Source organism: Mesocricetus auratus, unplaced genomic scaffold (assembly GCF_017639785.1).
Source record: "Mesocricetus auratus isolate SY011 unplaced genomic scaffold, BCM_Maur_2.0 Super-Scaffold_100004, whole genome shotgun sequence".
Lineage (NCBI taxonomy): Eukaryota > Metazoa > Chordata > Mammalia > Rodentia > Cricetidae > Mesocricetus > Mesocricetus auratus.
The window spans coordinates 18332251-18358619 of NW_024429189.1; the positions used below are offsets into that span (position 1 = coordinate 18332251).

At 35.6% G+C, this 26369-nt stretch overlaps 1 protein-coding gene across 2 annotated transcripts in view; it reads left to right on the forward strand.

Moving 5' to 3' along the window:
* The window catches only part of Acvr2a (activin A receptor type 2A), a 74661-nt gene that overhangs the window by 44182 nt on the left and 4110 nt on the right, over positions 1-26369 (forward strand). The window contains exons 3-11 of one of the 2 annotated variants that reach the window (XM_013112602.3): positions 1211-1320; positions 1506-1660; positions 12318-12341; positions 15576-15719; positions 17535-17678; positions 18803-18948; positions 20258-20372; positions 23513-23651; positions 25807-25937. In XM_013112602.3, coding sequence (XP_012968056.1) covers positions 1211-1320; positions 1506-1660; positions 12318-12341; positions 15576-15719; positions 17535-17678; positions 18803-18948; positions 20258-20372; positions 23513-23651; positions 25807-25937 — 1108 coding nt within the window. The remainder of the gene's footprint in view (positions 1-1210; positions 1321-1505; positions 1661-12317; positions 12342-15575; positions 15720-17534; positions 17679-18802; positions 18949-20257; positions 20373-23512; positions 23652-25806; positions 25938-26369) is intronic. The other variant, XM_005068951.4, reaches the window with a different exon arrangement.

The window sequence follows — 26369 nt, forward strand, 5'->3', positions numbered from 1 at the left end:
GAACTCACAGAGATCCACCTGTCTCTGCCTCCCAAGTGCTGGGATTAAAGGCATGTACCACTACCACCCAGCATGAATGCAGTTTTTATGCTCTGAATTTGCTTGAAAAAAGAAACAAACAAATAAGGGTAGTAAGAAACAAGAAAGAAAATTTTCTTGAATTAGGCTAAGTGTATTTCTTTTTAGTTCTTAAGAGGCATGACTAAATTAATTTTTAAATTACACATTATAAATTATGAAAACAGCTTTCACTTACCTTTTAATTTCTTCTAAGTAGACATTTAATAGATTCTATTTAGAGCTTGATGCTGGTAAAACGATCAGCTCTTAACTTCAACTCCTATCTGCAGTTGTCTTAGCCGTAGTGTTGCTGAATGCTAGACAAAGCAGTGTGTGCTGCATTGATTTTCATTGATGTTTAGCAGCAATATATAAAAAGGACAGATGGATATAGCTGTTTCTTAGTAGTTGAATGAAGCTTGATTCTCGAGGCTAAGTCATGTCTTTTCAATGAGTTAGTTCTTGTGTAGAAGGATGTTCTTTGTATTTTAATTTTGCCAGCCTAATTCTGATCAGTCTGAGTTATAAGGTCCTATGTATTTGTCGTTCACATTCTCTGCATTTTTGTTCTTAAAATTACAACCTTTTTTATCTGTTCAGGAATCATAAATCTATTAATATGAGAAAAATGACACTATCAAAGCTAGTTTGGGTCTCTGATGCTGAAGTATGTTTTATTCATGAGATACAAGCTCACATCACTTAGTGTATGTATTTATTTAGCTTTATATCTAGTTTTTAGTTTTTAATAGTCACAAAATGGTGAAGTTCCATTTCCCATGAGCAAATGCAGCTCCTAGACTAAATTGCCTCACTGACTTTATATTCTTCAAGCTTCTCTAATAATTAAAAAAGAAAGGAGAGATAGTTACCTTAGATTGCTCATTACAAACCACATTAAAGCAGTGGTTTCAGGAAGTCAGTGTGATCATCATAATCTCAGATTTTTTTTTTTTTCTGCTGAGGTTTAGTACCAGAAGTCTAGAACACTTTTACTTTTAAGACTCGATCATTGGGTCATTGGATACTCACAACTGCCTTCAATTTCAATATAATGACTCCTGTCTCAGGAGAAACATATCTGTTGTAGGGTCAGCATAATAATATTGGTGTTAATTATTCTGTTGTTGTTGTTTTCTTTTTTTAATAGGACTGATTGTATAGAAAAAAAGGACAGCCCTGAAGTGTACTTTTGCTGCTGTGAGGGCAATATGTGTAATGAAAAGTTCTCTTATTTTCCGGAGATGGAAGTCACACAGCGTAAGTGTATAGTGAAAAATACATGCTTGTTCTGCTAGTAGATTGAAAAGAAAATATATTTGTGTTGCTAGAGTAGTTTATTACTACTTCTTTATGTTTTATTTCCCCGAATCTGGCTATATGCTAACTACTTATGATAGGATTATAGACCAAATCCGAACCATTTCCTTTCCCCTCTTCCACAGCCACTTCAAATCCTGTTACACCGAAGCCACCCTATTACAACATCTTGCTGTATTCCTTGGTACCACTTATGTTGATTGCCGGGATTGTCATTTGTGCATTTTGGGTGTATAGACATCACAAGATGGCGTACCCTCCAGTACTTGTTCCTACTCAAGTAAGTTATTGTCCTATATTTTCTGTTGTACATTTCTTAAAAAGAAATATTAACAAAGATATACTTAGTAACATGCTAACACTCATTTTGGAGTGTTTAATGTCATGAGAATTATAGCTAATTGCAGACTTAGTCATTTTGTATGTTATAAACTTCTCAGAGGTTGAAATCGAGTTGAGTGTTGATGTCCCTAGTCTCCTCTACAGAGTGGCACTGTTCTTCCAGTGCTTTACGTATGGAATGTACTCTGCTTGCATCTTCAAGTAATTATTGATGAATAAAAGGTCTTAGAACCTCCTTTATCTTTTCCATACTGTTCTCTATTCATATTTGAAACCTTTTTTAAAGACCCTTTGCCAAAACACCCTTTGACTGTTAGAATTGATCAGGAAAGGTAGCCAATAAAGTATGGAAAAGGGAGGTTTTTTTTTTAAGGCTTTAGGGGATATATATCTGTAAAGATCTTTTACATAAAAGTTTCAGAGAAATATTTCTTACCATGTATTACTGGTAATTCAGTTGTGTTGATTTGTTTACAGCATAGCAAATGTGTATTGGACACTAAAAACTTTAAAAATGTTTTTAATTTTCACTCACTTCAGAAATATTTCTGAAAATAGGTATAGGAGGTAATCAGATTAAATTCCCTTAATTTTCTTTATTATCTATGTAGAGTGCTGTCATTGGTCTAGTGCTACATAGGACTTTTCATGGAAGTAGCTAATATTCTATCTACGTGCTCAAGAAAGCTGGTAACTTGTTTATACTTCCTTGAGCCATCTTTAAATTTTTATTTTTAATCTATTTCTTTTAACTCTGTAGAATACCTTGGGCCTTCTGGGTCTCTTGGTTTGACTATGTTTTTCTAATATTACTAGGCTAAAAGGTAAAACTTGATAAAAGAAAATAGTAAAATCCAGTCTTTTAATAAGAACAATTCCTCTATCCAAGGATTATTTACATAATGCACCAGCAGTCAGCTCATTGATTTCTGTAACCTTTGAAAGATGTATATGGAAAAATAATCCCAGTGGTAAATAACTTTTCAGTACTTTTGTCGGTGTGACTTCAAAATTTTTAGTATGTAGGTTTAGAAGAGAAAGTGCTCAGTGCTCTAATAATTCTCTGAAATTACCTTAGATTCATAAATATGATAGAAACAACCTAAAAACACATTTAAGGGACATTTCTATATAATTTATGGAATTTTTGTTAAAGGAAGTTTTGAACAGTAATATAGATAGAACATTGAGGTATATCCAATGCTGGTATGAGAGTGTGGTTAAGCTGTTTTTAAGTGTGTGTGTGTTGTAGTAGCCTATACATTAGATGACTTTCCTAGGAAGTACTAATTAATTGAAGGGTTTAACACTTTTTTTTTTAAAGAAGAAAAGACACTGTTACTGTTCATAAGTAATAACCCAGAATCTGGTAATAAATATTCCCCTCTGGGTTTTAGATGTTTGTTGCTGTTTATACTCTTCTACGTGTTTAGGAATGCTGAAAAATAAGGAATCAGTTTCGTGGTTGAGTAACTTGGCATAATCAAGTTTTTATAAAAAATACATTACAGAACTAACTTTAAAATTTCCTTGTATTTTAAACTGTGTGCAAAATGGCATTGTTTTTTTTTTTTATGTGGAATCTCACACTGGTCACCTCCGAACGTGTCTGAAACAATATAACTGTATGCTTTATGTCTATTTTTGGTGAGAGGTTTATGCAAATTTTGTAATCCTTTTCCAAAGGCTCTATTTAAATTTAAAAATAATTGGAGGTAATTACATCAAGCATTTGCTGAGCATTTAAATGCTTGTTCTAGGGTGCTGTTATGAATAATTATACACAAACATCCACGTGTGCATGCGAGTGTGCGTGTGTGTGGCTTCTTTTCAGTGACTTCTAAATTGTGATACTGGTATGTAAGGATAATCTTTGGGATTAGTTAAAATGTTTACATTCCTGGATCATACTCCTGAACCTAAGAATGGGGCTGTAGATAAAGTATATTTAATAAGCACTGGCTTAATTAATTTTATCTCACAGGACTTGATATGTAGTATTAGATTATAGATAAACTGTGATGTATAAAAACTCATAAGTGTCAGAGCTGGACTCTAAACCAAGATGTTTTTCAAGTTTTGCTCCTTTTGCTTTTCTGTTTTGTTCCTCTCATTAGAAAGCAGATACTTATGTATACTATTTAGGTAATTCAATATTATCTGTGGCACCTCTGTATCATGTTATTGTCTGATTTACCTTTTCTGTTTTAGATGCTGAGTAGTTTGTATACCTACTAAGATGAGCCTTACCATCATCTCCTGTTAGCCTCTTATGAAGGTGAAAGAACATACACCACAGCTATACAGAAAACACATATGTGCTTTCCTTTAAAAGATTTTTGAAATGTAGAATACATTTTTGAACATGTCATTGAATCATAGACAGAAATTCCTGGCTAATGGTTTGATTTTGTCAGTGTGCACTCATTGTTGTGAAGTAGGAATGAGTGGGTAGGTGACACTGCACATGAGGACATGCCTGCATTTTACCCACTAGGTGTCCATCTTGCCAGTTGAAAGACCTCTTAGGAAAGCATCTTGCTATCTTGCCAAGGGTATCTGGAACATTTTCTTTGCACCTTGTTTAAGTGATTTAGGAAAATTCCATAGTTTTTTTTTCTACTTAGAGAAACTTCCAAATCCTTAGCTAATGACTGGTTTATGTATAAACTGGTACCTTGTAAGGAATTGACCTCGTCAGAATCAATAAGCAGGTTCTGTCAGTTAAGTAATGGTAAAGACACCATCTATTTATGGTATTTTTTGTCTTTATTAGTATTATTTTAAGTGATATTAGGACATACTTTAAAATCTGGCTCTTTTTAATTATTGTTATTCATAATGAACAAAAGCATTTGCTCTAAAATAATTTAACATGTTTAAGGATACAAAAAGGCAGATCTCTGATTGCTTGAGCCTTAAAGTTGCTGATATTTCTTGATAACTTATAGCTACAGTGTTTCTCCTGTTATTTCAAGGTATCACTGCTGTCATAATCATCTAGAATGAAAGTATTGGAGAAACCACTGTTTTTTTTTAGCCCTGTCATTTCCCAGACCCCATTTGCCACCTTTTATCTTGATGGTGTTGTTTCAGAATGTTACTGCCCCTGAGACTGATGTCCCAATAATCTTACAGCTATTCTTCTTACTTTCATGCTCTCCTTTTGTCTCTATTGATAAACAATATTTTACATGTTGGATTATGTTGCTTCTCTGATTAAAAGTACTCAAGAGCTCTTACTTCTTTGCATCCCATGAAGTGTGGTCCACTATGTACTATCTTACGATTCTCCGTAGTGTTCCCCAAATGATCCAGCATGTACATCTAAAGTTATGTTTATCTGCTACCTGAGATGGTTGAGAAAGTGCCACTCAATTTATTTTCTTTCCTCTGTGATTCAGATAAGTACTCTCAGGAGAGAAAAGCTCATACTATTCTCTATAATACTGTATCATACTTCATTATTCCACTAGGTTGTAAGCCTCTTGAAGACAAAGTGTATAACAACCATGTTTCTAGTCTTTGTGAGGAATGATCATACTGTAAGCATTGAATGCTAAGTTGAGTTTGTTTTGTATAGAGTCACATTTAGACAATAACATTATTCAGGGAATTCATTTAATAAACAGTCACATCCTTTTAGGGCCTTGTTTTGATATAAATCTTGAGGCTGTATTTTTGGAGCATGTACAATTAGTTGAAGTATTCCTAGCTTTTATAAGACAGTGAATGATCATACTCAAGAAGAGCCTTTCACTTTGTATTATATAGGTCATGTTTCTTTTGCTTATGCTGAAACTCTTTCCACACATAGGAAGTTCACACACTGAGTAAATTGAATGCAAACTGGTTTTTCTGGTGATAGTGAGTCATGAATATGAGGCACTTGATGGACTCTTATTAAGCTTTATTGTGGTAAAGAGTTAATGTGGTTTCACTAAAACTGTGAGCTTAAGTTTCCTATTTAAGACCTATGTTCATGCTGATAAAACCTACTATTTGGTCAAGTGAATATTAGAATCTAGAAGTGATTTACCTTAAATAAGGTATGAAGTTAGCTTTTTGCTCATTTTAAAAAGCTATATAAATAGCACTTTAGTAGTGTACCATTGTTCTTTTTAAAGTGACATCAGCTGCTTTAGTCCACATACATGACATTTTGTCTAGTTGTTGGTTTGAGGTGGAAGTAAGGACTTTGAGATGTTGTGCATCCCTGAGTTGAGCATACACAGTAATCCTGTTGACCTTAATACTAAAATAATAATAGGTTGTCATTTCATGCTGTGCCAAATTACTACCCATTGAGAAACAAAGTCGTCTTTAAAAATGCTTTGTAGGGTTTTCCTCTTGATCATGAGCCTATATATACATCCATGGAAAAGTAGTGAGAAACCAAATTGAAGGGTAACATATTGAAGTCAGTTTTGGAAAGTGTGCTCCTCTTTTCTTGGTTAAAGATGTAGAGGAAACTTAACTAAATATCCCTGATAATGTTTAGCATGCTAATACTGTAAAAGGAGTTCTTAATTGGTCTAAATAATAAAAACCTGGAGTCAGTTATAGAGGAAAATTCTGAGAGATCAGAGAGAAGAAGGAGCAAGCCAAAGCTACCTTTTTACCTCCTTGGTGCCTCAGTGGACAAGAGAGCAGTTCTTGTTCTTTTCATTTGCATCCTTTCTCCGCCCAGCCATTTCACTTCCTGCCTGTCTGTACAGACCTCCAGATCTCTATGGTTATCTAGTAGCAAGCTCCATTCTCTGATCCTCAGACAAGCTTTATTTGTACAAGCAAGATATTACCACATTATACTTACAAAAGAGTCTAATATTTATAGAAGCATACTTTTAAAAATGCATTTTTAGTTAAAATATAATTACATCATCACTTTCCCTCTCCCCTCTCCTTCCTGCAGTTCCCCAATTTCCCTTCCTCCAGATCCTTCCATATCTTCCCACCTCACTCTCACATTAATAGGCTTACTTTAACTTTTTATGTTACAAGCATGTATGCATAAATGTAAAGATACAACCTGCAGAGTCTACTTTCATTGTTTGTACATATGGTTTCAGGTCTTGTCCCTTTGCATTTGAATAACCAGTTAGGGGATTTATCTCTGGGAAAGGTTAATTTTCCCTTTTCTGCACCTGTGGTTCTTTATCTAGGCGTAGAATTGTGTGAGATTTTCCTTTCTCAGTGATACTACTGTTGGTCCTATTTATGCAGCCACTTCCTGGTCCTTTGGCCCTTATGATTTTTCCACCCCATCTTCTGTACTATTATTCCCTGAGCCCTTGATACAAGAGCTGTGATGTAGATGTATGTATTGGGGCTGGGCTCCCACAATATGTTGATTCTGCATTGTGTTCATTTAAGGTTTTTTGTGATGGTCTCCATTTGCTATAAAGATGAGGCTTCTTTGATGATGGTTGGCAGCTTTACCTATCTGTGGTGGCGAGCGCCTTTAATCCCAACATTTGGGAGGCAGAGGCAGGTGGATCTCTGTGAGTTCAAGGCCAGCCTGGTCTACAAGAGCTAGTTCCAGGGCAGACTCCAAAGTCAGAGAGAAACCCTGTCTCAAAAAAACAAAAATCCAAAACAAAAAACAAACAAAAAAACCCCCACAAAACTATTAAACACTAATTTTCTTTTGTAGACTGTAAAATATTCTTCTATAAGTACCTGCTTTCAGATCAACGATATAGAAAAATAGCTTTTCGGCTTGATTGCCAGTTATCTCCATCCATTAAGTGATATATTTTTAAGTGAAACTTAGTAGATTGTTATTGTATGCTCAGGAAATACTACAGTTTAATATGTTTTGGTACAGATTTTGTACATTTAAGGTATACAGTGTAATATTTTATCTGTTTATTAAAGTATGTATGTGATTTCTGATAGGAAAATCTATATTTTATAAGTATTTCAATCATATTATTTTAACATGCATAAGATATGATGATATAATGCCAGTTCATACTTGTACATGTTTGTATATGTGTGTTCTTAAGAATGGTGCAAGGCTGCTATAGATGCTTTTCATTCTGTTGCCCACTGTGGTATATAATTGTTTTTGTATCAGCTACTAACTTGTAGCTTCATTTAAAATACATTTCTATGCAAATTTTTAGGGTAGATACACATCTTGCAAAAATTACCCTCAGCATGCATGCAGAAATTTTTCTAGTTACAATGCTATTGACACTTTCTATATACAGTGCTTAAACATAGGTGGAGATTGTCTGGAAATTCTATATTCAAAAGCAAAAAAAGGATGAGAGAAAGATAAAAACCATGGAGCTTAACCCAGTTAAGAGTAAAGCAGAACACTCCCCTTACTTGTGAAAGCCAGTTCCTTGACTCTTTGGCAGTACACACACACACTACTGCAGGTGACCACCATTCAGTTGTTAGCATCTGGAGTGAATGCCATTTTCCTTTTGCCAGCCTAGAAGTGTACTCATGAATGTAGACCAGAGTACATGCTTACTCTTTATCTGGAGAGCCAGGAGGAGGTCAACTTTTTCTTCATCATCTTCACTTCCTGGGCATTATCTTAGATGTCTTTCTTTACTCCTGGCTACATTGCTCTGAAACTGTTTTGTGTTCATTTGAAATAGAATATTTATTTTGTTAATAAAAATAAATACTGTGGGTTGCCTTTCTGTTTTTGGTGAACCTTTCTCTTGGTGGTTCTGTATCTGCTCTGAGCCCTGCACTATGTATGCTACCTAGTACAGGTTCAGGAAGGTCCCTGTTTGCCCTCTTGGGGCTCACAGTTACATGAAGGTAAGATGAAAACAGGCTATTTAACTTTGCCACCTGGAAATGAAGGTAAAGAGATTATGAAGGGAGTGGCCAGTGGAAGAAAGATCTGATTGACATTGTATAGTGTTGTGAGCACTGTATTTGAGGTGTTGGCCAGTGTTAAAGTGCTCAGTGACTGTCTGCTGTAATTGTCCTTTCTGTCACAGCTTCTACTCAAAAGGAATAATTTTCATCAACTGTACTGAAATAATACTCAGAAATATCTGTTACAACAAGTTCATGTTATTGATGAAAAAATCAGGACACTAATAGGTGAAATGACCTGACTTACAATCCTGTCCCGAGTGTCAATGCTTGGGCTTTTATTCAGGAATTATTGTTCATTGATTGAACAGCTTATTTCAATAATTAGATGGAGTCTATAGAAAACTAAATTAAGGAAAACTGATTAGGGTTCTCTGCTTTCATATTGAACATAGGTTTTATTTGTGCCTAGACAGCCTGGTAGTTAAATATTTTCTCACATCTGTTTTTATCCATTCATCTTCACTTAGAAGTTATAGATGTTAAACAAAAGTAAGTTTCCTTTATAGCTAATCGTAACCCTCATGCTTTTGAGCAGCAGCTAAGAGGAGAACGGGCTTTGCCTACATCTCTTAAGAGACTGTGTACCCCAGCACTGGCTGCCTTATCCTGCTAACGGCTTAGGGAGTCCGTTCACAGTCTTTGTTATCTACTTTGCTTTCAGGAAAAGTAGCATGAGAGAAACTATAAGAAATCTCGGGATCTAATTAATAGAGCCATGGCTGAGCATTTGGTATAGGTTTATTCATCTGTTAATGTATGCCTGCCTTTATCTAGCTCAGAAACATTGTTACTGTTTAACTTCATTATGTATTTTATTTCTGTTCATGCTGTTGATAGTCTAAAAATGAAGAATTGTGACATTTCTAAGAATATATGATAATTAGGTGACTCAGGAGATACATTCAAAAATTGTCAGTTTTCACATAGTATGGACACTTCATAGTTGTAAGGTTGTTAAGTGTGGTGTCAAAAAAATAAGTAAAATGGAAACTGCTTATCTGCCTAACTAGATACACTTAAGATTGTCTTGTGGGTGCTAGGGGTTGTGGTAGAGGTGGGAGTTGGGGGTTACACTCTAAAAAAGAGTTGTGTATTTATGAATAGTGTGTAAAAGTCTCTCGTTCTAGAATGATTTCTTTGAATTTTAGATGCACATAGCTAACCTCCTACCAAATAGTTCCACTTAGATGTCTCTTAGCACTTCGCATTCAAGGATAATGATTTTTTCCAAATCTGATTTTCAATAAATGCTGCAGTCCTCTGTGTGGTTGTTAATCTAAAATCTAGGATGTGTTCAATGATGTTTTTCATTCCCATCAGTCCCTTCTACTGCTTTTTTTCAAGGTGCTCTCTCATCAGGGAAAACCTAGGCAGAATCAGTCTGATATCTTAGAGATACCCAAGCTAGTTATTTCCTTTCTACTGATTTTAGCTTTTAATTATGCATTTGTTAGTGCAAATCATCAATTAGTCCATCTGCTGTAAAGTTCATGAGAGCCTGAGCAGTTAGTATTTGACATCAACAGTGCAGTCAGTAACTTGTTTGAGTGAGTGAATAAATGAATGGGTGAATGAAGTCATATTCTTTTCTGTTCTTTGGCAGTAATTTCATTCCTTCTTGATAAGCAGCAAGTGTGTTTCTAACCTGGAAACCTGATTACTTGGCATCAAGGCGCTGATTTGATTTTTAGTTACATACAGTTAGAGTGGGGAGTATTTATGCCACCTTGGCATTTTGTGAGTACTGACTGATTTGTTTGGTGAGCTTTTATCTGTTTGTGTAACCCGGGATTTCCTTTGCTTGTTTTGACTGCATATACTGTAACAGTTCATACTTTGAGGAAGCTTGTTGTTGGTGCCTTTGGTTTACCTTGTGTCTTTTGTTTGTTCTAATGTTCATTTGTGGAGAAGTATATTCAAAAAGACATACTTAAAATCTATATATGTATTTTAGTTAATTTATTTTTTTGTTTTTGTTTTTGTCTTGCTCATTCTTATCACATTGAAGCTTGTTTTTATCTTCATTTTGATTTGGGTATATAGCTTATTCTGATGCTCATTAGGAAGTTTCCCGAGTAGGCATAATGCTTTCTAAGATTGAAAGTAGCATTTACTTGCACTGATGTCTTTATCTTTGCAAGTTCTTGTGCTTAAAGAAAATCTCAGTGATTCTTGTGTAAGAGAGGGACCGTATTCTGGAATGCTGAGGTTCTCTCATGGTATGTTAGGATTAAGCTAGCTTTTTGATGGATCATGAATAGTCCTGGATGATTATCACAGGATGAAAATCCATCAAACAACTGGTATAGATATGTGGGTTGTCATTTCTGTTTGCTAGTGGCGCTGTTGTTCTTTATAGAAATAGTGGCATCTGGGGAATGTGGTCATCTGTTGGAGTTTTCAAAGTTCTCTAGCAATAGCTAACATGTATTTTACTTAATTTAAAGTTTCATCAGTTATCTCTTTAGGAGTGACTTGTTCTCTGTTACTGTCTGACTGTCTTCAAGGTGTGAGAAATGTGTCTGGAAACTCATTTCCAGGGCACTACTACTTACTCAGTTGTTATACACCTCTTAAATTTAAAGTTACTATAATTGTATTTTGATCTGCTAACAAATGCTTAGTTCAAAGTATGAACTAAGTCATCTAAATCCTGTTCTGTTAGAATCTATTTTGATTTATTCTTGTTGCTGCACGTGGGCAGGGAAGTTTACAACAGGCATAGTTTGTCACCGGGTTTTCTGACCACCATTCTTCCTCTTGTGTTTTCTGTCCAGTTTGTCTTTTCCGAGCACACACATAGCCACCAAGAACATTATTTTGTGTTTTACCCTATGATCCTACTGCTTTCCAGAAAGGTGAGGTAATTCACTCACTGGAAGCAGGAAATTTCAGAGGTTCTTATGAAAAAACTAGAGCTGGAGAGACTTTATAACTCAGAGGCTTTGTAACCACAGCCACATGTTTGATCCTTAGAACCCACATGAAAGAAATGAGAAGGGGGGGGAGAAGGAGGAGGAGGAGGGGAAAAAAAAAGAAAGATAGGCAGGATAGGCAGCTTGGGTGTGATGGTGCCTGTTAGTAATCCCAGCACTGGAGGGATTTGTAATCCCAGGTGGGTTCCTGGGCTTGCTGGCCCACCTAGCCATCCTGAGGAGTTCCAGGGCAGTGGGAAATTTGGAATGACTCCCGAGCTTGTCTCCTAACCTCCATGCACGTGTCCCCATACATGTATGAAGGCACCCATGACAACTGTTAGAAACCCTGGTCTGAGAGAATTGGATTTCTTCTGACTGCTTTGGGGTGTCTGTAAAGGCAATACTGCCCTCTGCTGTCCAAAAGCTGATTCCAGCTCCTGTCTTCCCCAGTTCAATTGCCTGGTTTACGCTTGTACTTAGAACCTTTTCAAGTAATAAGGTTTAAAATTTATTTTACTTGCTGGCTTGAAGCCCATTGGATCAGGTAATTAAGAGTTATTTTAGCTTGAAAATTTATTTATTACCACCATGATAGGTGCTATCCAATGATTTTTTTCTTTTATCTTTTTAAAAATGATTCTTTCCTCTGGTTATAAGGAAAGTGTTCTTAATCATTATCTTAAAAATATAATCCATTGAGTCACTGTCAACTTTTAAAAAGCTAATCCATTCTTTCTTTCACCTTTGTAACTGATGTGTCATTTTTCATTTCATTCTGAATATGAATCGTAATTTCTTTTGCCTGTGTTTTTTCTTCACAAGCACGCCTTTCATATAATGATAGAGGTAAGATGCATTGCTGTTTGCTTATGGTTGTGAAAGCTTTTGTGGATGCACACAAAACATTTGTCTTTAGAGTTTTGTTGTTACTGTTGTTTTACTTTGTACCATTTATAGTTTATCAATATTTTGTTAAAAAGTCCCCTTTTGTATCCAAATATGATTCATTTGGCATAGTGAAAGCATTTGGTTTTGAAGGATTGTTAACAGTATTTATACTTATCGAAGGTAGAATGTAGAAAGAACTATTTCAGCTGAACAAAAGATAAAGCCTAATAAGGTTATTAACCCTAGAAACCAAGTATTTGTAATTTTTTATAGTATTTCATCTATTTTAATGCCAGCCTGCACTCATTTAAGTGAGAAGATGACTTTTAGTTTAGCTCATTATCTTTTAACTTACAACCTGTATTTTCCAATGGCATCTCTAGCAAATGAATTAGCTTTAGAAACGGCACCTTTGATAACCCTGTTGCTGCCTGGAAGGTTGAGGCTGTTTGGATTACAATATATACTTAATTGAGAAGTAAGCAAAACTGATCACAGATAGTTTGCTGCTCCTCTTGAACAGTGTCCCAGCATTGGGTACAGTTATGTCACTGGGTAGGTGCCTGGGGCAGTGGGGCTTTACCAGTAACTACAATTTCAGTATGTATTTTGATGTCTTAAGAAGGAATGCATAATCAGAGCCACTTCTAATGTGCATCTTCTTTGTTTTGTGCATTGAATGGTTGTTGAAAGAGTACTGGAAACTTGAAGGGAGAGTCAGAAATTGTTAGTCCTTAGAGTTATTGCCTTCCAAGTAAGGCAAAAAGCCATGCTTTCCAGATAACATCATTTATGACACGTAAAATTCCCATTTGTCTCCTGAGGGGTTCATGTTTAATGATAACAAGTCCTCATTCCTAGAAACAAATACTGAGTTTTTCGGAGTAAATTGCTATAATGATGGTAATAAACCGATAATCATTTCTAATATTTTATGTAATAAGTAAAACTTAGATTTTTAGAGTGCATTTAAAACTTCATTCTAGTAATTTCTTAAGAAAGAAAAATAGTATATCAATGATATTATGTATTGTGTAGTTATTTTATTATGAAGCTGCTTTTTAGGCCAATCTAACTATTTGTGAATATTAAAGTATACTAAAGATTATATCTCAGAAGGTTTGATATTGATAAGAATGAATCAAACCTTTGGAGACCATTTTCTTCCTTTTCAAAAATTGATGTGTGTGTGTGGTTTTTAATTTAATGTTTTATACTGTTAGGAAATTTTGACAGTTGTATGTTTTGTAGCAATTGATGGTAGAACTTTAAGTAAAATTATAATATTAAATGTTGATTCAAGTAAAATAAAAGTATGTTATGAAATTTACTAAAGGAAGTTTTGTAGCATGTAGGAATTTTGAAGTTTATCTGTGCATCTGGAAAACATTTAACATACTTTGAGCTACTGTTATTTTATTAATTTGAATTGTCATAGGCTGTGCTTGGTGCTCTTTTGAACACAGAATGGATATATGTGAGTCATTTCTAGAGACATGACTGGTCAGTGTGTAAAAGAGACTGTCAGATCATAGTGTTTAGAGTTGTGCTGCCTCTTCTTTTCAATTATTACTTGAAGATTTTAGTTTTGCTGCTTTGAAAAACTGATCCTTGTCTTTTCTATTATTTGTTTCTTTGTAAACTTGTACATTTACTCTTGAACTTTTCAGACTGGGTGTTTTCTTTGCCTTTGGAAGAGCGGTATTCCCCTTTCCCTCTCTGATTGCCTCAGTCAGCCTGTTCCTGTCAGTACAATCTTACTACAGGCAGAAGGCAGTTAGTTTAAGACTGATTGTCACAGCAACTCTCCAGAAAAGACCAAGCTTCTCCTCCCTGAGAGTCACTGTGAGCTGCCCTTCCTGTAGGATTTGTAGACAACCTCTTTGATCTATCCCTCTGGTAAACAGAAGCCCTTTGGGTTTATTAACCTTTCATATTTTTAGGTAGGATCAGCAATGCTTATAGGCATTTAAAGCACACATGATTTTAGAATCAGACACAGGAAGTCTTCTGATTTACTTTTTAAAATAGGAGCTTTCAAGCCTTTAAATACGGATTGCCTAGAAGTTGTGTTCTTTCTCCATATGATTCTTTGCACTGTTTCTTTGCTGGGATCATTCTAATGCTCGATAGAAATTTTTTAGACTCTAAAATAGCCTAGTGACTGAAGAATGCCTACAGGGAGCACTAACAGTCTTGAACATTGTAAAGATGTAAAAAGGGAGAAGAAAGTTAGGGTGAGATGTAGGGGTCTTGGATAAAATGCCACCAGGAGTCTGTTCTTGCCAGAGAAATTTTAGTTCCTTCTCACAGAACTTAAATAGCCCTTGAAACATTTCTGTTGTTTTTTCTGTTGACTTCCAGAGATTTCTTAATCTTGCTTTAAGGTGCAGAGAATAAACTGATAGAGCACTTTCAGCAAAGGGTTGCCATTCTGTTGGTAGACAGAATTTCTTTGCTGTTCTCATTTTTTATATATTATACTGGCCTTATTTTAAAAATTCATCATGGTATCACTCTTGTCTTTTATTCACTATTCTGTTTCCAACTATAACTATTACATTCCTAGATTTTTATTTATACTTTGTTTTGTTTTCCTCCAGTTATCCTCAAGACATGATTTTTATTTCTGGTCAGTTTGGGGAAATAGTTAAAGGGATGAACTATTACTATCTTGAAAAATAAGAATGAACAAATAAAAAGTTTGTCTATAGAAACATTTAAGTGCTTTTTGTATTTCATGTTGTTTAAAGTGACTGGGTATTACAAAATTAATGAAGAAAAAGTAGATTTTGAGTTTTTTTTCTTTGAGAAATGGTTATACTTTGCTGTTTTGGTACTTTTCAAGAGAATATAAACTGGATGAAGCCAACGGCATACTATTAAGAGTGTTCTAAAGTTCACGGAAAGTCTTGGGAACAGTGGCTAGACTGGCTACTCATTTTTTTTCACCTGCTCTTCCTAAGTCGCAGCACCGCTAATGTTAGACAATGCCTGCTTAGTGGTTCCCACTAATGTTCCAGAAGCTCAGTTTTTGCAGGCTGAAAGTTAAAGTCACATTGACGTTACAGTCACTTACCTGTTCACAGTTTCTGTCAGTGCATTCTTTAGTACACTTAACTTTTTTTTCTCATATCAGAATTGATGTCTTGTGTTGTGCTTATTTATAGTATTATTATTATTTATCTATAGGATCCAGGACCACCCCCACCTTCCCCATTACTAGGTTTGAAGCCATTGCAGCTATTAGAAGTGAAAGCAAGGGGAAGATTTGGTTGTGTGTGGAAAGCCCAGTTGCTCAATGAATATGTGGCTGTCAAAATATTTCCGATACAGGTATGTTTACTGAAGTTCTCTAATCTATCTACCTCTGTATTTTTTAAAACTGTAACTGGCTAGGACATTATATCTCATAAAGAGCCTAAAAGCACAAACTGGATCTTCTAAAGTGCTTGTGAGAGTGGGGAAAGTAGTCTAGCCTGACTAACTGTAGTCACATCTGAGAAGTGGAATGATTGAGCGCAGCACTTGGGGTTGTTGGCAATAGTGGGATCACAATACATGTACATGTAGTCATGCTTTGGATACTAAAAACTAAAGTCGAGTATTCCAGTCAAAAATAACTTCACTGTCTAAGTGTTGTCTTAATAGCCCCTTGCCAAAAAAGAGCAACAGATTGTGTGCTTTGCTTTCGAATACCTGTTTGGAGCTATATGACCAGACCTTGCCTTCTTTTCATTGTACTTTGAGTGTTTACATGTAATTATTTCAGTTTCTATTGGTAATTTCTGAGAGGCAGTGATTAGAGTTTCCAAAGTATTGGTTTACTTTGTTTTCCCTTGAAATGCAGCTGGACTTCTTATGAAGCCCTGACCTAAGGCAGTCTGTACTGCTGCTGCTTTTCTCCATTTCTGGCTGACTTCAGGTCTTCCATCTTCCCCTTTCTCTGATAATACACCCCTGTGGTACTGAAGTTTTAGCTACACCTCCTCAGTCTCCACCACTCCTAAGTTATTAAGCAACAGTTTCCTTCACATACCTAGGTTTTAGCCTTCTCACCGCATCTAAAGCCTGTCCCATAGGGTCTTTGTCTTGGCAGGAGTGTAGCTCTCTCAGAAAGAGAAGCATTCTGTTTTGCTAAGATTTGTAGGAAGTTCTGTAGTAAGTTACTTCAGTGTGTGAGGAATCTTAACAATTAGAAAAGAACACGGATATTAAGAGAAGAAACAACAGTAGCAGCCATTTTTATCAAATGCTTTTATTGACAGTGATTTACATTTTGTGTGTTCATACATCATCTATATACATGTTCTTTCTACCTACCTACCTACCTACCTACCTACCTACCTACCTACCTACCTACCTGTATGTATCTATATACATGCAGTGAACACTTAGTAATCAAGAACAAAATCATTCCTTTACTTGAAAAATGAAAGATTTTTATGAAAGTCAGAGGAAAAGCCAGAATTTAAACTTAATCTTGGATCCAGAGATTTCCTTACCATTACCTTATGGTGTAACTCACTTTCATTGCCCTTTCACAGTGAAAAGAAACTTCTTTTGTAAGTATACAGTAGACATAAATAACCTGCAGCAATGAATAATTGGTAGCCTAAAAAAAAATTAGGTATTGTTAGCTTGAGATGGGGGTGAGGTTGGGACAGACTGAAGAGAGACTATTACTTATTTAAGGGGTCATTCCATCTAAATTTATCTTTCAGGGAGATGATTGTGAATAGCAGCATGAATAGTTTTACACCATATAGTGCTTGCAGTAACTTATAGGAAGAATGTGTTACTGTTTAAGATACAGAAACGCAGTGGGGCTTTTTTAGTTTGTTTGTTTTTTGTTTTGATTAATGCTGTGTTTGTAAACTTAGCAACACAGAAAAGTAGATTTTGAGGGAATAGGGTAAAGGATTCCCTGAATAACAAGGATTTATTATGGATTATTGTTATTACCTCTTACAAACTTCTTTTGTAAAAAAATAACAAAAGATTACTTGTACTTAGCTCATTTTGTTGTTGTATCACTTACACTTAGCTTATTTTGTTATTGTTTTAAAATTTACTCAGTAATCGCAACATGATTTATTTTCTTGTACTTTCTGTGTTCTTACCAATGCTTACATTTTTTTTTAAATGTAGGACAAACAGTCCTGGCAGAATGAATATGAAGTCTATAGCTTACCTGGAATGAAGCATGAGAACATACTACAGTTCATTGGTGCAGAAAAGCGAGGCACCAGCGTTGATGTGGACCTGTGGCTAATCACAGCATTTCATGAAAAGGTCAAATACTTAAGTTTGTTAAGCTAGGCTTGGCCTATCTACCTAATGTTAAGTGTTGTATTGCACGAGAATAGTATGTTATCACAGTTGATTAATATTTGACCCAAAATATATATCACTTATGAATAAAAATATTACAAAATTACTTTAAGCAAAGAACAACTTTTTACCTAACCCACCAATCATAGAGCAGCCCTTAGCCTTTGATTTTCTGTGCTGCAATTACTTCTCTTAGAGGTACTTAGACAGTGTTTATTGCTTGCCATGTATTACTTATGATACAGTGTGATTTTATGAACCCTAATTTTTTAATTTTGATTTTATGCCTTATAATTCTTTAACAAGAAATCCAGAGCCACTAACTTGGAATTATTGCCAAAGCACATGTGTTTTTCCCTCATTTTTCAGCTAAAAAATATTTTTTAAAGAAAATTCTATGTGTCACATGCTGGCCACATCTTTCTGTCTGAGCAGCCTCCCAAGTGCTGAGATTATGTGTTTACATTACCCTGGCCAGCTAAACACGTACGCACGCATGCACACACGCACGCACAGTCCTTGTGTGGAAGTTTGTTTTGGAGCATGCCTTCCTCCTCCTCCTCCTTTTCCTCTTCCTTCTTCCTCCTCCTCTTTTTTTTCTTTTTGGTTTTTGTTTTTGTTTGAAGCAGGGTCTCTCACTGAACCTGTAGCTCACTGATTTGACTGGCCAGTGAATTCCCAAAGATCTGCCTGTCTCTGTGTCCTCCTGTTATGTGACAGGCACTTTGCCCACTAATACATTTCCTTAGGAATATTCTATATATTAGTGGTTGTTTATGCTTTTCAGTCCTATAATGTTTCATTTTTAAGATTAATTTTTTTAAGACTTTTAGCTAGTCTTTTTTTTTTAAACCTTCTAAAGTTAGGGAAATTAACTTATTTTGGTACTAAGCTTTTAAAAATCAGTATTTTGTGATTCAGTGTTCATTAATGTGAATTAGAAGGGAATTTGAGGAACTCTAGTTATTCATTGATTGATTATGTACTGAAAGCAATGCATTACCTCCGTATCCAAAGAAAAGGTTCCATCTATGTAAAACTTTCTTCAAGAGCTTATGGGTGTTTTCTCCCTCTCTTTTCTTTAGGGTTCACTGTCAGACTTCCTTAAGGCTAATGTGGTCTCTTGGAATGAACTTTGTCATATTGCAGAGACAATGGCTAGAGGATTGGCATATTTACATGAAGATATACCTGGCTTAAAAGATGGCCACAAGCCTGCAATATCTCACAGGTAGAGCAAAATTTGTATTGTCTTTCTGTTAAACTCACATATTTATTACCTAAATTTAATTCAGGGTAAAATTTATTTGTAGAGGCAAAGACTTTCATTTTTAAAAATTAGGTTTGAGATTGACTAGGATGTACATGTTAATTTCATTAGTGAAGGTTAATGATCTCATGTTTTCATTTGTCTAATTTCTGAAACCATGTTTGAGAATAAAGGTATATTCTCTATCTCAAAGGAAAAATGATTTTAACTCAAAATTTTGATTTACTATAAAGGCAATTTTTGATAGCTACGTGGTGATAAAACTAAGGATAGACTAAGTATTTTCTATACATACATTCATTCCTTGAGATAAAGTAGAAGGAGAAGTCATTGAGGAGACAGCTGTCCAATGAAGAAATGTTACCATATCTTGAAAAGGAAAAGTGTTTTTGGAGAATAGATTTAGTTTGACATTATTTAACTTTATTGGAAGAACATAGGGTTGAGTTTTAATAGTAGCCATTGACAGAGTGATTTAGCAAATGTGTAGTTGACTGTTACCAGATTCTGATTTTGCAAACCATGAATGACTTCTTCAGAAAGGACTCTACTTTCTTGCATCTTTCTTCATGAGTCTGCCTTCTAATAATATGCTCAAACTAATCCCTTGGTCCTCTCCAAAGTTGCTATAGGGACCCTGAAAATGTTTTGATACTGAAACCAGTTGGTTTGTAGAGCATTTGACTCTACTTCTATTTTATTGTGGGTCAATGTGATGACTTCTAAGTGTAAGTGTTGGTCACAGCATAGACATGTTTGCTGGAGTTGTCTTTAAGATGAACCGGATGAGGCAGATGTGTAGAAAGACTGTTTTCCAGCATTACAGCTGATAGACTACTTTCCAAAGTACCAGGTTATGCGTTATGGGAAAAGGCTCTGTGTGTTCTGTATCCCCAAAGGGGCTTTCTTGCAGTAGTGGCCGTGCAGCTTGAGACCACTGTAGTGCGGAGCCATTCTGAAGTGGGAATTTTTACTAAAGGCTATTGCAATTTTCTTGTTTTTCTGAAATTTCAGTTTCTGTGGGAGTTTGTAAGATCTAAAATGTTCCCCTTACTTTAAAGAAATAGCAATTTTATGATTATGTAGGAGTGACATGGATGATACGTATTTCTGGAATGGCTGTTGTAAAGCTACTTGCATGCTAGATTGGGACTCTGCCTAAGCATCTTATCTTTCTTTGTTTAAGTAACTTTATTTTTATAGCATATTCTCATATTCAATAGAAAATTTTAAAAGAAAATTTATTTAAAATACTTTTTTCTGTTTAAAGGGACATCAAAAGTAAGAATGTGCTGTTGAAAAACAATCTGACAGCTTGCATTGCTGACTTTGGGTTGGCGTTAAAATTTGAGGCTGGCAAGTCTGCAGGTGACACCCATGGACAGGTAAGAACGGCTAATATAAAATGTGAATAGAAAATGATAAGCACATCTCTTACTTTAAATCAATACCGACTTGCTCTGAACCGACTTGCTCTGAAGTTGTTGGGGTAGGAATTGAATCATCATCTAATGAAGAGTGACACGTTTTAAGAAGGCAGCATTTTTACACTGCTGTCCACTCAGGGTTAGGCAAACACTAGAACAATATTCAGTTGTGACAAGATTGTTTTGAAAAATAATTTGTCACAAAAGAATCCAGTTCTTAATAGTTTAATCTTTAGGGAGGTCTTAATAGTAATTCGGTTTTCATTGTTTAATTCATTACCCTAGCAGTGGAGGATAGTGGGTCACTTCTCACTATAGTGTACTAAGTTCTCCTTCCCATTTTTCTACATAATAGTTTCTTGCTTCAGGCTCTTTATTGATTTATTAACTCTTTAATGAATTTTATGTTTTTTCTTTGAATTTGTTCTATGCTTCAGATTGCCTGAAAGGCTGGAGTGAGGTGTCTAATTATGATTTGCATAAATAGATTTAGCATTCTTTCAGTAGGCTAAAGGAGAGGAGAGTACCCATGCATTTTATTCACAGAAAAATGTGAGGCTAGGCAAGGTTTTACACTTGTATAGAATCACCTTTTTTACAAGAATAGCAGGAGAAGCCGGGCGTTGGTGGCGCACGCCTTTAATCCCAGCACTTGGGAGGCAGAGGCAGGAGGATCTCTGTGAGTTCGAGACCAGCCTGGTCTACAAGAGCTAGTTCCAGGACAGCCTTCAAAGCCACTGTCTTGAAAAACCAAAAAAAAAAAAAAAAAAAAAAAAAGCAGGAGAGATGACCCAGGAACTAAGAGTGCTTCCTGCCTTTGCAGAGGACCAAGGTCATTTCCTGCCTCAGACTGCTCAGAAATGCCCATCAGTCCAGCTTGAGGGGACCCAGCACCCTTTCTTGGAATCTGTGGGCACCCACAATCATATGTGCTTTAAAAAAACTCCCTACAGGTGGATTTTTCTTTGAGCTGCCAGTTTGTGAAAAATGGCATGGAAATTTATTAATTATGAAAGCTTGGCCTTGGCTTAGGCTTGTTCCTGACTAGTTCTTATAACTTAAATGAACCCATATCTTTTAATCTACATTTTCTTACATGGCTTAGTTACCCTTACTCTATACTACACTCTGTCTGGCTGACAACCCTCCTTTCTATCCAGAGCTCTCTGTCCCCAGAAGTCCTGTCTAACCTCTTCCTGCCTAGCCAGTGGCCATTCAGCTCTTTATTAAACTAATCACAGTGACACAGTATAAACAAATATTCCACAACATCTTCCCTGCCTATGCAATTAAAAATGAAATGTAACATTCCCTACAAAGTCAAATAATTCTTATTCTCTATCTTTCAAGCCATTTGAGTTATTTGGTTATTTTGAGTTTTATTTCTCTTTCCATATCTTGAACTCCAGGAACATAGCTGTGTGCAGTCATGGCACACTAAATTCTGTCAACATTAATTAACAGTTTCAGATTTGGCTCAAAGTTATGTCAGCAGTTGTAGAACATAGAAAAGCCAACATGAGTAAGAATAGAGACAGTTTTAGGGAAAATACTATTAAAAATGGAGTATGAGGTCTAGAGAAAAATTTCTGTGCTTGTTGTATGATTGACAATCATAGGTCAGTAGTTTCATCTTTTGGTATCATACTGAAACCAAGATATATATAAAATATATACTTATATAAATTTATTGTGTACAAATAAATATGTATTAAATATATTTATACAAATTTGTTATGCATAAATAAATAAATAAATATTAATATGTTTTTTAATGCTGAGGCCATCTCTTCAGTTCCTCAAAACTGGTTTATTCTATTCATTCATTCATTCAGTCATTCATCCATCCATCCATCCATGCATCCACTTTTCTTTTTGTTTTTTAATTTTATGTATGAGTGCTCTATATGTGTGTCTTCCAGAAGAGGGCATCAGATCCAAGTATAAATGGCTGTGAGCTACCATGTGGCTGCTGGGAATTAAACTCAGGACCCTTAAGAAGAGCAGTCAGTGCTCTTAACTATTGAGGCATCTCTCCAGTCCCCTACATTTTTTTGTTTGTAAAAACATCGTTCATGTCATCTTTAAATGTCCTTACAATTGGATTACAAGATTAGACAAAGTAAGTTATTACCTACATGAGTAAGGAGTTTCTCCACTACCATACCATCTTTGAATCATAAAAGAGGATATCTTAGTATAAAATTAGAAAAGCCATAGACTCATAATAAAGAAGTAACTTTGGATGGTGTAAATTTACTTGTAAGTTAAAAAGGCTTTGAGAGATATTCAAAAAAGAGTCAAAATGTTTCGGCAGAACAGCAAGAGCCAGATAGCTACTTTATGTTCTGATAAAATCGGTTAAAAATTGAAATTTAGAGTTTTACCGATGTGTTTTTGTTTTAAACTATTGCTCAATGTACAAATAACTACCAGTCTTGACCAGAGATCACCTGCCATTCATTACCTAAGGATGAAAACACCCATGTCTTTCTAGATCTATGTAAGTGTACTGTATGTAGTCTACCTAGATAGTTCATAAAATCTCTTAAGCACTCACATTGTTATAATGCAATCAAGACCAACTAGCACTAGTTGTCCTAGCTTAGTAGCCACAGTTACAGTACTGCAAAATACCCAATTGTTGGGGACAAATGTAAATAAGAGCTCTAAGACAGAAGAATTCATAAATAAATAAGACTTTTTACAAGCAGAATTAAAAAAAAGTATCTCTGGCTAGTTATATTTATATCTTCTTAAATGTTTATTAGTGAAGCCCTAACAAAAGTGTTTTCTAAAGATGTATCTCAAACTATATGCGGAGTGCTTTGTTTCCTCCATTCCATCCTTCTTCCAGCAAACCACTATTCAGTTCTTTGTGATTGGATCCAGAAGGGAGGACAAGTTCTGTAAGCCTGTGTCTGCAGAGAGTACCCAGAAACCATCTAACTAAATAGTCCCTATGGTTTTATAATCATAATTCAGTTACTTTATCTTGGATTAATAGACCATATTTGGTTTTCTTTCTATAAAACCATAAACAAAAACATTAGTTTGTAAAGTCAATGAGTCCTGTTTGCTTTCAAAATCTTTTTCAGGTTGGTACTCGGAGGTATATGGCTCCAGAGGTGTTAGAGGGCGCTATAAACTTCCAAAGGGATGCATTTTTGAGGATAGATATGTACGCCATGGGATTAGTCCTGTGGGAACTGGCTTCTCGTTGTACTGCTGCAGATGGTAAGGGAAAAAAGCATTCTTTTTTAAAAAGTATATATGCCACAATTATAAAGGGATTATACAAAAAGGCAAATAATTGCATTTTCTTTTAAGAACTCCAAAAGGTGGCTGAAGATATAGGAGGAAAGGTGAATTTTGGGGTCTGGGAATGAAAGGAAGTGACATTTGACATTTTGAAGGTAGAAGTAGGTCATACAGCACATACTACAAAGAAAATACATTGCTTAAGAACTTAAGTATGAGTCCTTCATATCACACTATAACTTGGTGACCTGGTGATACAGGCCCTATCAGAATAAACAGTTAAGGTGGAGAAAGGACTCCACAGAGTGAGATAAGTGTGAACAACCTGTTTTAGGACCTGATATGCCGATTCCATAACTGTTCTAGGGTATAGTCATACTTGAGGAATGTAAGGTGGTGGTGTAGGAATTAAGAAAAGTTACTTGGTGGGGCTTGGAGTTACTGGGACATTTTTATGGCAAAAGAAGAGTTTAGATGCTGATTTTTCTTAAATGCCTTGTATGTGCTCAAAAATACTTAAAAGCAGGCAATTAAAATCAGGGCCAAAGGAAAAGTGAACCACATCGATAAAGTAAGTGCTTTAAAATTTGTGTTTAGTTGCTAGTTAAAATCGAACATTTCTCAAACTTTAGTGTGCACACCAAACTCCTAGGAATCTTGTTAAAAATAAACCTCTGAAGGCTGCGAAGATGTCTCGTTATTAAGAGCATTGGTTGCTTTTCCTTTATGGGCATCAGTCATGACTGTGGTGCACTCATACAGGGAAAACAATCATCCACATTAAAAAAAAAATTAGCCTGGACTAAGTCCTGAGAAGCCTGTGCACTTTACACGCTACCAGTTGATTGATGCCAGTGTTGATCTGTGAACCAAAGATTGAAATTTTAATATGGTAATACTAAGCCACTAGAAGTGCTAAGTATTCCTTCATCTATTACAAAGTTCCCACAGGGCTGGGGAAATGGTTCAGTGGGCAACCCTCATGACCTGATGTTGATCCTGGGTCTTACATGGTGAGAGCCTAGCCTACTTTTCCTTGCAAGCTGTCTTCTGATCTCTATAAACATGTACACAGAGGTACGCACAGACACACACAGTAAGTGTAGTAACAATAAAAGATGGTTCCTAAAGCACTTGTCAGTGCCTCTTACAGTTCATGATACTGTGTTTGAGGGATTTGGTACAATTTTATACTTTCCACAATGCTTATCTATGTACATCTACTTCTCCCTTGACAATGACACTGCCAAGTAGTGATCTGTTGTGACAAGGAGAGAAACTATAGATTAAAATAACACATTCAGACAAGATTCAGATTTCAGTTCTACTATATAATAGTCAGATGCCTCTGTGCAAAATAACTTTTTGAGCTATCTTATTTAAAAAACAGAGCAAATGCCACCTTCACTTGGAGATAAATAACAGTAAAAATATAGGTGTGTCTGTTCTGAATAAGAATCTATTGAACATCAGTTATTAACTCTTATGTGCATGTGAGATTCAAGAAAAACAAGTGTTCATGTTACTGAATAAATTCTGTCATGAGGGTACATTTTGACTTTATGGGACTAGTGGTTGAAATATGCTTGTGATTTGAATATAAAAATAAGCAGCATTATTTATAAATATTATAAATATGCTTTTGAGAGAAGACATCAAATTTCAAATTGCATACCTCATGTAGAGTGTTTGAGCACGCCATGGGTAAGTATAATAGGTGGAGCACTGAGTCTCCAGAGGTGCTCACACCTCTGAATGTTAGCATTCTGATAGGAACTGCTGGAAATGAACTTTAGAAGAGGATTTATAGCTTTGGTTTGTAAATACTGACAGTTCTTTGTCATACATGGACACAGGCTTTCAGCATATGTGTTTCAAAACAGCCTGTTGAGGCTGATTGTGAAGATTAAGAGTTCAGAGTCAGCCAAAACTAATTAGCTTGATCCTGTCCTAAACAAGTAGCCATAAAAACTCCTAAAAACAGACCTTTTGATTTCTCACAGTAAGATTCTTGTCCATTTGTGATACCAGTAGTATAGATGGGGTCCATCTTTTCTCATTATAGAGTGTAGCATTGATGGAGCTTGTACTATTCAGGAAGAATTAAAATTGCTTTCCTCTTATATTTCAGGACCTGTAGATGAGTATATGTTGCCATTTGAGGAGGAAATTGGCCAGCATCCGTCTCTTGAAGATATGCAGGAAGTTGTTGTGCATAAAAAAAAGAGGCCTGTTTTAAGAGATTATTGGCAGAAACATGCAGTAAGTTTATCCACTCTTTCATTTGAAATTTCTGTGCATCTCTCTTCTGGGAAGGTGATTTTCACACAGCTGTTTTGTACTGGAGTTCAGAGGCAGAATTAGGGCTTTGTCTGAAGTCACAGAGCCTTGCAGAGAAGGCTCTTCCCTCAGTGGTCAAGTTAAGTTCAAGCAAGTATCTCTTGCTTTGAAAGCTCCATGAGGAAACAGATGCCTGGCCCATGGAAACCTCAATAGTCTTGCTGATCATTACCTTGTAATGGAAGTCATTTAAACACTTAACTAAGCACCATGTTTTCTCTACTCCATGAAGTCTTATTTCATTTACTTAAGACTTGACTTTACAGTTAGAACAGGCAGAACAGCATAGAATTGTGCTGGTGATTTGATGTTAGTATTACTTGAAACCCAAATAGAAATAAGTAACTACACCCT